Source organism: Oncorhynchus gorbuscha, unplaced genomic scaffold, assembly GCF_021184085.1.
Source record: "Oncorhynchus gorbuscha isolate QuinsamMale2020 ecotype Even-year unplaced genomic scaffold, OgorEven_v1.0 Un_scaffold_761, whole genome shotgun sequence".
NCBI classification, from domain to species: domain Eukaryota; kingdom Metazoa; phylum Chordata; class Actinopteri; order Salmoniformes; family Salmonidae; genus Oncorhynchus; species Oncorhynchus gorbuscha.
The window spans coordinates 88362-102437 of NW_025745798.1; the positions used below are offsets into that span (position 1 = coordinate 88362).

At 46.2% G+C, this 14076-nt stretch overlaps 1 protein-coding gene across 2 annotated transcripts in view; it reads left to right on the forward strand.

Moving 5' to 3' along the window:
- Positions 1-14076, forward strand: part of abch1 (ATP-binding cassette, sub-family H, member 1) — a 40693-nt gene that overhangs the window by 13249 nt on the left and 13368 nt on the right. For both annotated transcript variants that reach the window (XM_046335493.1, XM_046335494.1), the window contains exons 5-11: positions 1780-1887; positions 3395-3488; positions 5688-5762; positions 10801-10981; positions 12208-12304; positions 12475-12643; positions 12982-13082. In XM_046335493.1, the coding sequence (XP_046191449.1) occupies positions 1780-1887; positions 3395-3488; positions 5688-5762; positions 10801-10981; positions 12208-12304; positions 12475-12643; positions 12982-13082 (825 nt within the window). The remainder of the gene's footprint in view (positions 1-1779; positions 1888-3394; positions 3489-5687; positions 5763-10800; positions 10982-12207; positions 12305-12474; positions 12644-12981; positions 13083-14076) is intronic.

Consider the following 14076-nt stretch of genomic DNA (forward strand, 5'->3'; position numbering starts at 1 on the left):
CTAGCATTGCCAAAATCCCTAAGTATCCCTTTAAATCATTTGTATTTAATGACAGCATATTCACTTAGGACAGGGATGGGCAACTGGCGGCCCATGTGGATTAACAGTTCTTCACATCAATCAATCAATCAATCAATCAATCAATCAATCAATCAATCAAAGTATTTATAAAGCCCTTCTTACTTCAGCTGATGTCACAAAGTGCTGTACAGAAACCCAGCCTAAAACCCCAAACAGCAAGCAATGCAGGTGTAGAAGCAAGGTGGCTAGGAGAAACTCCCTAGAAAGGCCAGAACCTAAGAAGAAACCAGGCTATGTGGGGTGACCAGTCCTCTTCTGGCTGTGCCGGGTGGAGATTATAACAGAACATGGCCAAGATGTTCAAATGTTCATAGATGACCAGCAGGGTCAAATAATAATAATCACAGTGGTTGTAGAGGGTGCAACAGGTCAGCACCTCAGAAGTAAATGTCAGTTGGATCTTCATATCCGGTCATTCAGAGTATCTCTACCGCTCCTGCTGTCTCTAGAGAGTTGAAAACAGCAGGTCTGGGACAGGTAGCACGTCCGGGGAACAGGTCAGGGTTCCACTTGTTATGTCAGGCTCTGATTGTCACTCAATTTGCCCATGTTAGCTAACCATTTTAGATTGGTAAGTTAGTCTAGCGGCCGGCTATTTAAACTTGTAGTAATCAATGGCAAAATGTGTAAAATTGCAGGAAATGAGCTCATGATTAGTTCAGAAGTTGCCCATCACTGGCTTAGGATTTCACTTGGTGAAGGCCACAGGACTAAAAAATGAGTTAATGCAACAACCATACCCTTTGTCACTATCAAATACAGTCATGGGTGGTAACTCTACAATTTAGTTGAAAGGCAACCTGGGAAATATTAAAATAAGTCTTAACACTAAATAGTGTGTTAATTTTACACTGAAGTGTGGACCCGTATAGACACTGGAACAGTGTTAAACTGCTGTGTAGCTATCGCCATGGCATCAGCTCATGGGAATCTGAATAAAGATGGAAGATTACTCTTGGATAATAACTCTTAGATCTGGTATAATAACTCTTAGATCTGGTATAATAACTCTTAGATCTGGTATAATAACTCTTAGATCTGGTATAATAACTCTTAGATCTGGTATAATAACTCTTAGATCTGGTATAATAACTCTTAGATCTGGTAGATAACTCTTAGATCTGGTATAATAACTCTTAGATCTGGTATCTGGTATAATAACTCTTAGATCTGGTATAATAATAACTCTTAGATCTGGTATAATAACTCTTAGATCTGGTATAATAACTCTTAGATCTGGTATAATAACTCTTAGATCTGGTATAATAACTCTTAGATCTGGTATAATAACTCTTAGATCTGGTATAATAACTCTTAGATCTGGTATAATAACTCTTAGATCTGGTATAATAACTCTTAGATCTGGTATAATAACTGGTATAATAACTCTTAGATCTGGTATAATAACTAGATCTTAGATCTGGTATAATAACTCTTAGATCTGGTATAATAACTCTTAGATCTGGTATAATAACTGGTATTAGATCTGGGATAATAACTGATCTGTATAATAATCTGGTATAATAACTGTGTGTGTAACTGTGGTATAGTAACTGTGTCTGGTGTGTGTGTGTGTGTGTGTGTGTGTGTGTGTGTGTGTGTGTGTGTGTGTGTGTGTGTGTGTGTGTGTGTGTGTGTGTGTGTGTGTGTGTGTGTGTGTGTGTGTGTGTGTGTGTGTGTGTGTGTGTGTGTTTACAGCGGAGGGCAGAAACGGAGGGTGTCTCTAGGAGCAGCCTTACTTCAAAACCCCCAGTTATTGATTCTGGATGAACCCACAGTCGGGGTGGACCCTGTGCTGAGAGCCAAGTATGTACTGGACACACACACGGACACTCACATTCAACCAAAACCAAACTGAAAACCTAAATATTGTACCCAACCTCATGCCTTCAAAGACCATTCTCACACCTTTGAGTGCTGATCTAGGATCAGATCCCCCCTCTTATTTATTATGATTTAAAAGGCTAAACTGATCCCAGATCAGCACTCTGAGATGTTTAGTGGATAAAGAAAACCCAACAAAGTCAGTGTTTCCCAGGTAACCCAGGCAGGTCATCAGGCTAAGACTGCATCCCAGATGGCTCCCTATTCCCTATGTGGTGAACTACTTTAGACCAGGGCCCAGAGGGTGCCTTTTGGGGGCCCAGAGGGTGCCTTTTGGGGGCCCAGAGGGTGCCTTTTGCGGGCCCAGAGGGTACCTTTTTGGGGCCCATAGGATGCCCATAGGGTGCCTTTTGGGGGCCCAGAGGGTGCCTTTTGGGGGCCCAGAGGGTGCCTTTTGGGGGCCCAGAGGGTGCCTGCCCATTTTTGGGGCCCAGAGGGTGCCTTTTGTGCCTTTTGGGGCCATCTGTATGGTGGTAATCAAATCATATCTGCACAAAGTTAGTTTATTCGCTCCCTATTCCCTATGTGGTGAACTACAGAGGGTGCCCAGAGGGTTTTGGGGGCCCATAGGGTGCCTTTTGGGGGCCCATAGGGTGCCTTTTGGGGGCCCATAGGGTGCTTTTGGGGGCCCAGATGATGCCTTTTGGGGGCCCAGAGGGTGCCTTTTGGGGGCCCATAGGGTGCCTTTTGGGGGCCCAGAGTGTGCCTTTTTGGGGCCCAAAGGGTGCCTTTTGGTGGCCCAGAGTGTGCCTTTTGGGGGCCCATAGGATGCCTTTTGGTGGCCCATAGGGTGCCTTTTGGGGGCCCAGATGATGCCTTTTGGGGGCCCAGAGGGTGCCTTTTGGGGGCCCAGAGGGTGCCTTTTGGGGGCCCAGAGGGTGCCTTTTGGGGGCCCAGAGGGTGCCTTTTGGGGGCCCAGAGGGTGCCTTTTGGGGGCCCAGAGGGTGCCTTTTGGGGGCCCATAGGGTGCCTTTTGGTGGCCCAGAGGGTGCCTTTTGGGGGCCCAGACGGTGCCTTTTGGGGCATAGATTAAGACATCTGTATGGTGGTAATCAAATCATATCTGCACAAAGTTAGTTTATTCGTTGTGTGACGCTGAAAGGTGGTTCTCTGAACTGCACTCATGTGATGAGTAACCTTGCCTGAGACCTCAAGTCCTGCGTTAGCTCCCCACGCTAATGCCTAGGCTTTAGCTCAACGGGACACGTTGTGTTTTGGTGCGCAGATGATCTCATTTGCACACTCTTTCTCTGTATCTCTACTGCTCGAGGTAAAGTACAACATTATCCCAAACAGCACCCCATGTCCTGAATAGGGCAATATTTTGGACCAGAGCCCTGGTTATAAAAGTGCACTTTATAGAGAATAGGGTGCCATTTGGGACCATAGGATGTGCCCTTAATCTGAGTTGTGTTATGTGTCCCTGTAGGATCTGGCAGCATCTAGTAGAGATTGTGAAAACTGGAAAAGTATCAGTCGTCATCACCACACACTACATAGAGGAGGCCAGGCAAGCCAACGTGGTAAGATACAGTCTATATACATGATAACTACCTACTGATAGACACTACATAGAGGAGGCCAGGCAAGCCAACGTGGTAAGATACAGTCTATATACATGATAACTACCTACTGATATAACAGTCTCTATACCGTCTCTATACTCTATAACAGTCTCTATACTGTCTCTATACTCTGTAGCAGTCTCTATACTCTATAATCTATAACAATCTCTATACTGTCTCTACACTTTATAATATACCCTATACTGTCTCTATACTCTATAACAGTCTCTATACTGTCTCTATACTCTGTAACAGTCTCTATTCTGCCTCTATACTCTGTAGCAGTCTCTATACTCTATAACAGTCTCTATAATGTCTCTATAATCTATAACAGTCTCTATACTGTCTCTATACTGTCTTTACACTTTATAATATACCCTATACTGTCTCTATACTCTATAACAGCTTAACAGTTTATATACTGTCTCTATACTCTATAACATTCTCTATACTGTCTATATACTGTCTCTACACTTTATAACATACTCTATAAAGTCTCTATACTCTATAACAGTTTATATACTGTCTCTATACTCTATAACAGTCTCTATAATGTCTCTATACTCTATAACAGTTTATATACTGTCTCTATACTCTATAACAGTCTCTAAATCAAATCAAATCAAATTTTATTTATATAGTCCTTCGTACATCAGCTGATATCTCAAAGTGCTGTACAGAAACCCAGCCTAAAACCCCAAACAGCAAGCAATGCCGGTGTAGAAGCACGGTGGCTAGGAAAAACTCCCTAGAAAGGCCAAAACCTAGGAAGAAACCTAGAGAGGAACCAGGCTATGTGGGGTGGCCAGTCCTCTTCTGGCTATGCCGGGTGGAGATTATAACAGAACATGGCCAAGATGTTCAAATGTTCATAAATGACCAGCATGGTCAAATAATAGTAAGGCAGAACAGTTGAAACTGGAGCAGCAGCATGGCCAGGTTGACTGGGGACAGCAAGGAGTCTTCATGTCAGGTAGTCCTGGGGCATGGTCCTAGGGCTCAGGTCAGTTGAAACTGGAGCAGCAGCATGGCCAGGTGGACTGGGGACAGCAAGGAGTCATCATGTCAGGTAGTCCTGGGGCATGGTCCTAGGGCTCAGGTCCTCCGAGAGAGAGAAAGAAAGAAGGAGAGAATTAGAGAACGCACACTTAGATTCACACAGGACACCGAATAGGACAGGAGAAGTACTCCAGATATAACAAACTTACCCTAGCCCCCCGACACAAACTACTGCAGCATAAATACTGGAGGCTGAGACACTATACTGTCTCTATGCACTATATCCGTCTCTATACTGTCTCTATACTCTATAACGGTCTCTATACTGTTTATATTTTCTATAACAGTCTCTATACTGTCTCTATTCTCTATAACAGTCTCTATTCTGTCTCTATACTCTATAACAGTCTCTATACTCTTTAACAGTCTCTATACTGCCTCTATGCATTATAACAGTCTCTATACTGTCTCTATACTCTATAACAGTTTCTATTCTGTCTCTATACTCTATAAGTCTCTATACTCTATAACAGTCTCTATACTGCCTCTATGCATTATAACAGTCTCTATACTGTCTCTATACTCTATAACAGTCTCTGTACTGTCTCTATACTCTATAACAGTCTCTGTACTGTCTCTATACTCTATAACAGTCTCTATACTGTTTCTATACTCTATAACAGTCTCTATACTGTCTCTATACTCTATAACAGTCTCTGTACTGTCACAATAAGCCTGTCCTCATCTGTCACACTAAACCTGTCCTCACCTGTCACAATAAACCTTTCCTCACCTGTCACACTAAACCTGTCCGCACCTGTCCTACTAAACCTGTCCGCACCTGTCCTACTAAACCTGTCTGCACCTGTCCTACTAAACCTGTCTGCACCTGTCCTCAACTGTCCTACTAAACCTGTCCTACGAAACCTGTCCTCACCTGTCACAATAAACCTGTCCTCACCTGTCATACTAAACCTGTCCTCACCTGTCATACTAAACCTGTCCTCACCTGTCATACTAAAACAAGTCTTACCAGTACAAATATTTTATGACTAAGGCTCTTTCTTAATTCATCTTTCCTTGATTCCTCGCATCCTCTCTCCTCGCCTCGTTCCTCAAAACTCTATTTGGAATGACTGCTGTTTTCTATCTCTCCAGGTGGGTCTGATGAGGAATGGCCGAATGTTGGCAGAGGGGGAACCAGAAACCTTGATGAAACAGAACAGTGCTGCGGTGAGTAGCCAACAACAGTGTATACAATTTACTTAGAAGAATATTTTGTACATTTCACACTGTATTCAGACAGTTGGAAACTGAAGGGGGAGACAGGTGGACAGGCAAGCGGGAGTATAGTAGAAGCAGGGATTGAATGGCGGTTTATATTAGAGTATATTTAATGTGACTGATGCCAGGAGTGTTACCGCTAGACAACAATGTTCTGCAGGCCGTAGCCCTACATTGACCCTATTGCCTCCTACCATCCAATCACTGCAGACTTTGGAAAAAGCTTTCCTACAGTTATGTGAGATGTCTGACTGTTGACGTCTGACTGTTGGTGTCTGACTGCCTTCCCAGTAATCAAAATTATATTGAAAAGACGTCTAAAAAAAACATATTTTCCAGATGTTCATTTTAGGTTCTGAATGAAAGGTGAAAATACACACAGTACCAGTCAAAAGTTTGGAGATGCCTACTCATTCAAGGGTTTTTCTTTATTTTTTACGATTTTCTACATTGTAGAATAATAGTGAAGACATTACAACTATGAAATAACACATATGGAACTTTTGACTGGTACTGGATGTATTTTAATCTTTCATTCAGAACCTAAAATGAACATCTGGAAAATATGTTTTTTTAGACGTCTTTTCAATATAATTGTGCCTCCTGGGAAAGCAGTCAACAGTCAGACATCTCCCACAGCTGTAGGAACGCTTTCTCCAGAGTCTGCAACGGGTGGATGAGGAGGTGTGTCCAAACTTTAGACCGGTACTGTATTTTCCGGATGTTGAAAAGTCGTATTATCCAGACGTGGAATTGGGGTTCATTTTCAGTTCTAAAGGAAAGTGGATAATACATATTATCCAGACGTTGAAAATGTGTATTTTCTGGACAATTCTGAATGAGTTGAAGAGACATCATTTTGGTCATTGATTTAAACTTTACATACTGTACATTCTCAATGAAGTTTGTGTTATATCAGAATAATACTTTTAAAATCCATTTAATATAAGAAAGAGGAGCCAAGTGAAGATTACATCATATCATATTTCTTATTGCTCCAATCTGTCAGTCACTTATGTAAAGCTGTTTGAAAGGCTTTAAAACGGGCAGCAATGACATCCAAAGTGATCCAACAAATGGAATAAACCAACTAACCAGTTCAACGACAAGAACATTCTCAGTAACGGTTACAGAAATGTTTTTTTCTTGCTATGACTTTGAGATGTTGTTGCTTATCAACCTTAGTTGAATGCACTGACTGGATGTTACTCTGGACAAGAGCGTCTGTGTAACGGTTCTCTTGGTGTGAAGGAGAGTCGGACCAAAATGCAGCGTGTAGATTGCAATCCATGTTTAATCAACAAACGTAAACACGAATTAACACAAAACACTACAAAACAATAAACGTAACGAAAACCGAAACAGCCTATACTTGTCAACTAACACAGCGACAGGAACAAAGACACTAAGGACAATCACCCACCACCAACTCAAAGAATATGGCTGCCTAAACGCACCTCAAAACAATAGGGAGGGTCCGGGTGGGCATCTGTCCATGGTGGCTGCTCCGGCGCGGGACGTGGACCCCACTCAGTCAATGTCTTAGTCCCCTCTCCTCGCGTCCCTGGATAGTCCACCCTCGCCGCCGACCATGGCCTAGTAGTCCTCACCCAGAACCTCACTGGACTGAGGAGCAGATCGGGACTGAAGGACAGCTCGGGACTGAGGCAGCTCGGGACTGAGGGGAAGCTCGGGAGTGAGAGAAAGCTCGGGAGTGAGAGAAAGCTCAGGAGTGAAAGGAAGCTCAGGAGTGAGAGGAAGCTCAGGAGTGAGAGGAAGCTCAAGAGTGAGAGGAAGCTCAGGAGTGAGAGGAAGCTCAGGCAGGTAGATAGATCTACCAGTTCCTGGCTGGCTGGTGGTCTCAGCAGATCCTGGCTGACTGGCAGATCCTGGCTGACTGGCGGATCCTGGCCGACTGGCAGATCCTGGCCGACTGGCAGTTCTGGCAGATCTGGAAGATTCTGTTTGACTGGCAGATCTGGAAGATTCTGGTTGACTTGAGCTCTGGCGGCCTCTTACAGACTAGCAGCTCTGGCGGCTCCGTGCAGACTGGCAGCTCCTTGCAGACTGACAACTCCATACAGACTGGCAGCTCCTTGCAGACTGACAGCTCCTTGCAGACTGGCAGCTCCTTGCAGACTGGCAGCTCCTTGCAGACTGGCAGCTCCTTGCAGACTGACAGTTCTGGCTGCTTCATGCAGACTGACAGCTCTGACGGCATCATGCAGACTGACAGCTCTGACGGCTCCATGCAGACTGACAGCTCTGACTGCTCCATGCAGACTGACAGCTCTGACTGCTCCATGCAGACTGACAGCTCTGACTGCTCCATGCAGACTGGCAGCTCTGGCTGCTCCATGCAGGCTGGCAGTACCTTGCAGACTGACAGCTCTGGCTGCTCAATGCAGACTGACAGCTCTGGCTGCTCCATGTAGACTGGCAGCTCTGGCTGCGCTGAACAGGCGGGAGACTCTGACAGCGCTGGAGAGGCGGGACACTCCGACAGCGCAGGAGAGGCGAGGCGCACTGTAGGCCTGATGCGTGGTGCTGGCACTGGTGGTACTGAACCGAGGACACGCACAGGAAGCCTGGTGCGGGGAGCTGCTACCGGAGGGCTGGGGTGTGGAAGTGGTACTGGATAGACCGGACCGTGCAGGCGCACTGGAGCTCTTGAGCACCGAGCCTGCCCAACCTTACCTGGTTGAATACTCTCGGTCGCCCTGCCAGTGCGGCGAGGTGGAATAGCCCTGGAATAGCCCATAGCACTGGGCTATGCAGGCGAACCGGAGACACCGAGCGCAAGGCTGGTGCCATGTAAGCCGGCCCAATGAGACGCACTGGGGACCAGATGCGTAGAGCCGGCTTCATGGCATTTGGCTCGACGCTCAATCTAACCCGGCCGATACACGGAGCTGGAATATACCGCACCGGGCTATGCACCCGCACAGGGGACACAGTGCGCACCACTGCATAACACGGTGCCTGCCCGGTCTCTCTAGCCCCCCGGTAACCACAGGAAGTTAGCGTAGGTCTCCTACCTAGCGTAGCCCTACTCCCTGTGAGCCTCCCCCCAATAAATTTTTGGGGCTGACTCTCGGGCTTCTATCCGCTACGCCGTGCTGCCTCCTCATACCTGCGCCTCTCAGCTTTCTCCGCCTCCAGTTCTTCCTTGGGGCGGCGATATTCTCCAGGCTGAGCCCAGGGTCCTTTACCATCCAGTTCGTCCTCCCATGTCCATTTCGCCAGGTGGTGCAGCCTCTCCCACTGCAGCTGCTGCTGCTCCTGCTGCCTCTGTTGCCTCTCCTGTGGCTCCTGCCTGTTGACACGCTGCTTGGTCCGTTTGTGGTGGGTGATTCTGTAACGGTTCTCTTGGTGTGAAGGAGAGTCGGACCAAAATGCAGCGTGTAGATTGCAATCCATGTTTACATTTACATTTACATTTAAGTCATTTAGCAGATGCTCTTATCCAGAGCGACTTACAAATTGGTGCATTCACCTTATGACATCGAGTGGAACAGTCACTTTACAATAGTGCATCTAAATCTTAAAGGGGGGGGGGGGTGAGAGGGATACTTATCCTATCCTAGGTATTCCTTAAAGAGGTGGGGTTTCAAGTGTCTCCGGAAGGTGGTGATTGACTCCGCTGTCCTGGCGTCGTGAGGGAGTTTGTTCCACCATTGGGGGGCCAGAGCAGCGAACAGTTTTGACTGGGCTGAGCGGGAGCTGTACTTCCTCAGTGGTAGGGAGGCGAGCAGGCCAGAGGTGGATGAACGCAGTGCCCTTGTTTGGGTGTAGGGCCTGATCAGAGCCTGGAGGTACTGAGGTGCCGTTCCCCTCACAGCTCCGTAGGCAAGCACCATGGTCTTGTAGCGGATGCGAGCTTCAACTGGAAGCCAGTGGAGAGAACGGAGGAGCGGGGTGACGTGAGAGAACATGGGAAGGTTGAACACCAGACGGGCTGCGGCGTTCTGGATGAGTTGAAGGGGTTTAATGGCACAGGCAGGGAGCCCAGCCAACAGCGAGTTGCAGTAATCCAGACGGGAGATGACAAGTGCCTGGATTAGGACCTGCGCCGCTTCCTGTGTGAGGCAGGGTCGTACTCTGCGGATGTTGTAGAGCATGAACCTACAGGAACGGGCCACCGCCTTGATGTTGGTTGAGAACGACAGGGTGTTGTCCAGGATCACGCCAAGGTTCTTAGCGCTCTGGGAGGAGGACACAATGGAGTTGTCAACCGTGATGGCGAGATCATGGAACGGGCAGTCCTTCCCCGGGAGGAAGAGCAGCTCCGTCTTGCCGAGGTTCAGCTTGAGGTGGTGATCCGTCATCCACACTGATATGTCTGCCAGACATGCAGAGATGCGATTCGCCACCTGGTCATCAGAAGGGGGAAAGGAGAAGATTAATTGTGTGTCGTCTGCATAGCAATGATAGGAGAGACCATGTTTGTTTAATCAACAAACGTAAACACGAATTAACACAAAACACTACAAAACAATAAAAGTAACAAAAACCGAAACAGCACTGTACTGTAATGAACTATGCTGTGTTCTACTGTACTGTACTGTGCTCTACTGTACTGTAATGTACTCTGCTGTGTTCTACTGTACTGTAATGTAGTGTGCTCTACTGTACTGTAATGAACTATGCTGTGCTCTACTGTACTGTAATGTAGTGTGCTCTACTGTACAGTAGTGTACTCTGCTGTGTTCTACTGTGCTGTGCTGTGCTATCCAAACTTGTTAAAAATAGATGTCTATGATTGGCTCAGATTTGGTCCGGTCTGAACCTGAGAAAAAAATGAATGTCTGTGGACGTTGAAATCAAGGCCCGGGCTGGACAGCACAAGTCCAAAAGACGCCTGCGTCGGTCTGTGCTTAGTTGGTTCTGTGTTGACCACTGATCATATAAACCCTTGACTGTGTTATCTGTGTGTTCAATTGACTGTTTTGTCTATCTCCTCTACTGCCCCATCCACCCACTGCAGACCCTGGAGAAAGCCTTCCTGCAGCTGTGTGAGACCTCAGACCAGGTGGGCTCCAAACACAGCAACTACCCTCAGGGTGGGGTACTAGAGAGCGGCCAATCACTCGAAAGCGGCCGGGAAGAGATTCAACCAATCCTGGGAGTCGGGCCGGGACCAGTTGAAGAGCTGCCCAAATACTCAGGTAAATGTAGGGTTGTATGGACACTATACTGTATATACTCAGGTAAATGTAGGGTTGTATGGACACTACACTGTATATACTCAGGTAAATGTAGGGTTGTATGGACACTACACTGTATATACTCAGGTAAATGTAGGGTTGTATGGACACTACACTGTATATACTCAGGTAAATGTAGGGTTGTATGGACACTACACTGTATATACTCAGGTAAATGTAGGGTTGTATGGACACTACACTGTATATACTCAGGTAAATGTAGGGTTGTATGGACACTACACTGTTTATACTCAGGTAAATGTAGGGTTGTATGGACACTATACTGTATATACTCAGGTAAATGTAGGGTTGTATGGACACTACACTGTATATACTCAGGTAAATGTAGGGTTGTATGGACACTATACTGTTTATACTCAGGTAAATGTAGGGTTGTATGGACACTACACTGTTTATACTCAGGTAAATGTAGGGTTGTATGGACACTACACTGTATATACTCAGGTAAATGTAGGGTTGTATGGACACTACACTGTATATACTCAGGTAAATGTAGGGTTGTATGGACACTACACTGTATATACTCAGGTAAATGTAGGGTTGTATGGACACTACACTGTTTATACTCAGGTAAATGTAGGGTTGTATGGACACTATACTGTATATACTCAGGTAAATGTAGGGTTGTATGGACACTACACTGTATATACTCAGGTAAATGTAGGGTTGTATGGACACTACACTGTATATACTCAGATGTTGGGTTACAAAATTGTCTTGAATTGAATTTCCTAAGATATTTAATACTGTGTGTGTGTGTGTTGGGTTGGGTTTTACTCTCCTAGTCGGGACCAGAAGTCCTCACGAGGATAGTAAAACAAGGAAAATTCAGAGAAGTGGGGACATTTTAGGCTTAGGGGTTAGGTTTAGGTTTACAATTAGGGTTAGAACTAGGGTTAGCAGTTATGATTAGGAGTTAGGGTTAGGTTAGGGGTTAAGGTAAGGTTTAGGTTAAGTGTTAGGGTTAGGAAAAATACAATTTTGAATGGAAAATCAATTGTTTGGTCCCCACAAGGATAGTAAAACAAACGTGTGTGTGTGTGTGTGTGTGTGTGTGTGTGTGTGTGTGTGTGTGTGTGTGTGTGTGTGTGTGTGTGTGTGTGTGTGTGTGTGTGTGTGTGTGTGTGTGTGTGTGTGTGTGTGTGTGTGTGTGTGTGTGTGTGTAGCGGACTGGAAGGTACGAGTCAGGCATGTGATGCCAAAGTGGAGGAACATCGCAGCTCTGATTATCAAGACCACGGTGCGGATGAAGAGAATGCCAGGGTGAGGAGGATGAGGATGAATTAAAGGAGTAGAACGAGCTGGAGGAAGGCAGACACGATAATGATGAAGATGATGATCCCTTAAATCTTCCAACCAAAATGTCTGGAATACCTGGGAATTCTGGGAAAGTTGTTCTGCAACCCCAGTCTGATTGCATTGTATCTGTCCAGGTCCCTGTTTTTCCAGTTCCTTCTACCAGTCATGCAGATCTCTCTGATGTGTCTGTGTATCGGAGGAGACCCCAAAGGAATACAGGTGGCTGTGGTCAACAATGAGACCTCCTCCAGTTCCTTCAGCCAATCCCTGCTCTCCTTCCTGGACAACTCCAGCGTGCAACAGGTACTGGACCAATCGGTTTTCTATCTCCCACACTGTCCTGCTGGTCAGACTTAGTCCACTAGATGGAGGAATAGGGTGTAACACTGTCCTGCTGGTCGGACTTAGTCCACTAGATGGAGGAATAGGGTGTAATACTGTCCTCCTGGTCAGACTTAGTCCACTAGATGGAGGAATAGGGTGTAACACTGTCCTCCTGGTCAGACTTAGTCCACTAGATGGAGGAATAGGGTGTAACATTGTCCTCCTGGTCAGACTTAGTCCACTTGATGGAGGAATAGTGTGTAATTTAAGACCTAGCTATAGTCACTGATGGTGTACCCTGCCCCTCCCTGCCCTAGGTGAACCTGTCCCATGCTGAGGCTTTTGCAGGGGCCTATAACGGAGAGTACTGGGCCGTCATCGGGTTTGGAAAGAATTTTACCAGCTACCTGACCAAGAGGTGAGACCTACCTCTGGACCTGTCTCTAGTCTAGTCTCATCTTCTTCCCTTGTTCTTCTGTTCTTCTCTCTTCTCTTCTGTTCTGTTCTGTTATCTTCTTTTCCTCTCCTCTCCTCTCCTCTCCCCTCCTCTCCCCTCCCCTACCTACTCTACTCTACTCTACTCTACTCTACTCTCTACTCTACTCTAATCTAATCTACTCTACTCTACTCTACTCTACTCTACTCTAATCTAATCTAATCTACTCTACTCTACTCTACTCTACTCTACTCTAATCTAATCTACTCTACTCTACTCTACTCTACTCTACTCTACTCTACTCTACTCTACTCTCTTCTTGCCTCTTCTATCTCTTCTCTTAATTCAATTCAATTCAAGGGCTTTATTGGCATGGGAATCATGTGTTAACATTGCCAAAGCAAGTGAAATCACTGTCCATGACTTGCAATGCTGTTGAACTTTAAGGCCACCAGTGTCAAGATTCTTCCCTACAGCGTAATGGAAACCTGTGCACCTTCCAGCTGCCAATGTGACAAAGCATTCCACTGTCTTACACACACCCACACACAGACAGATAGACAGATACACACGGACAGACACACACACATACACACACACAGTGAGGTCAACAAGGCATCTAACGTGATGATGACTCTGTGGTGAGGAAGGGTACACCAGTCACCAGTATGTCTGTCTGTGACAGTGTGTATCTGCATGGACTCCTCCTCGTGTGTGTGTGTGTGTGTGTGTGTGTGTGTGTGTGTGTGTGTGTGTGTGTGTGTGTGTGTGTGTGTGTGTGTGTGTGTGTGTGTGTGTGTGTGTGTGTGTGTGTGTGTGTGTGTGTGTGTGTGTGTGTGTGTGTGTGTGTGTGTGTGTGTGTGTGTGTGTGTGTGTGTGTGTGTGCGTGCGTGTGTGCGCGTGTGCGTGTGAGATCAGCCGTGAAGTGGAAAGTCTGGTCTTGCCTGTCGATCAGGGTCACACACACCTGGGCCAA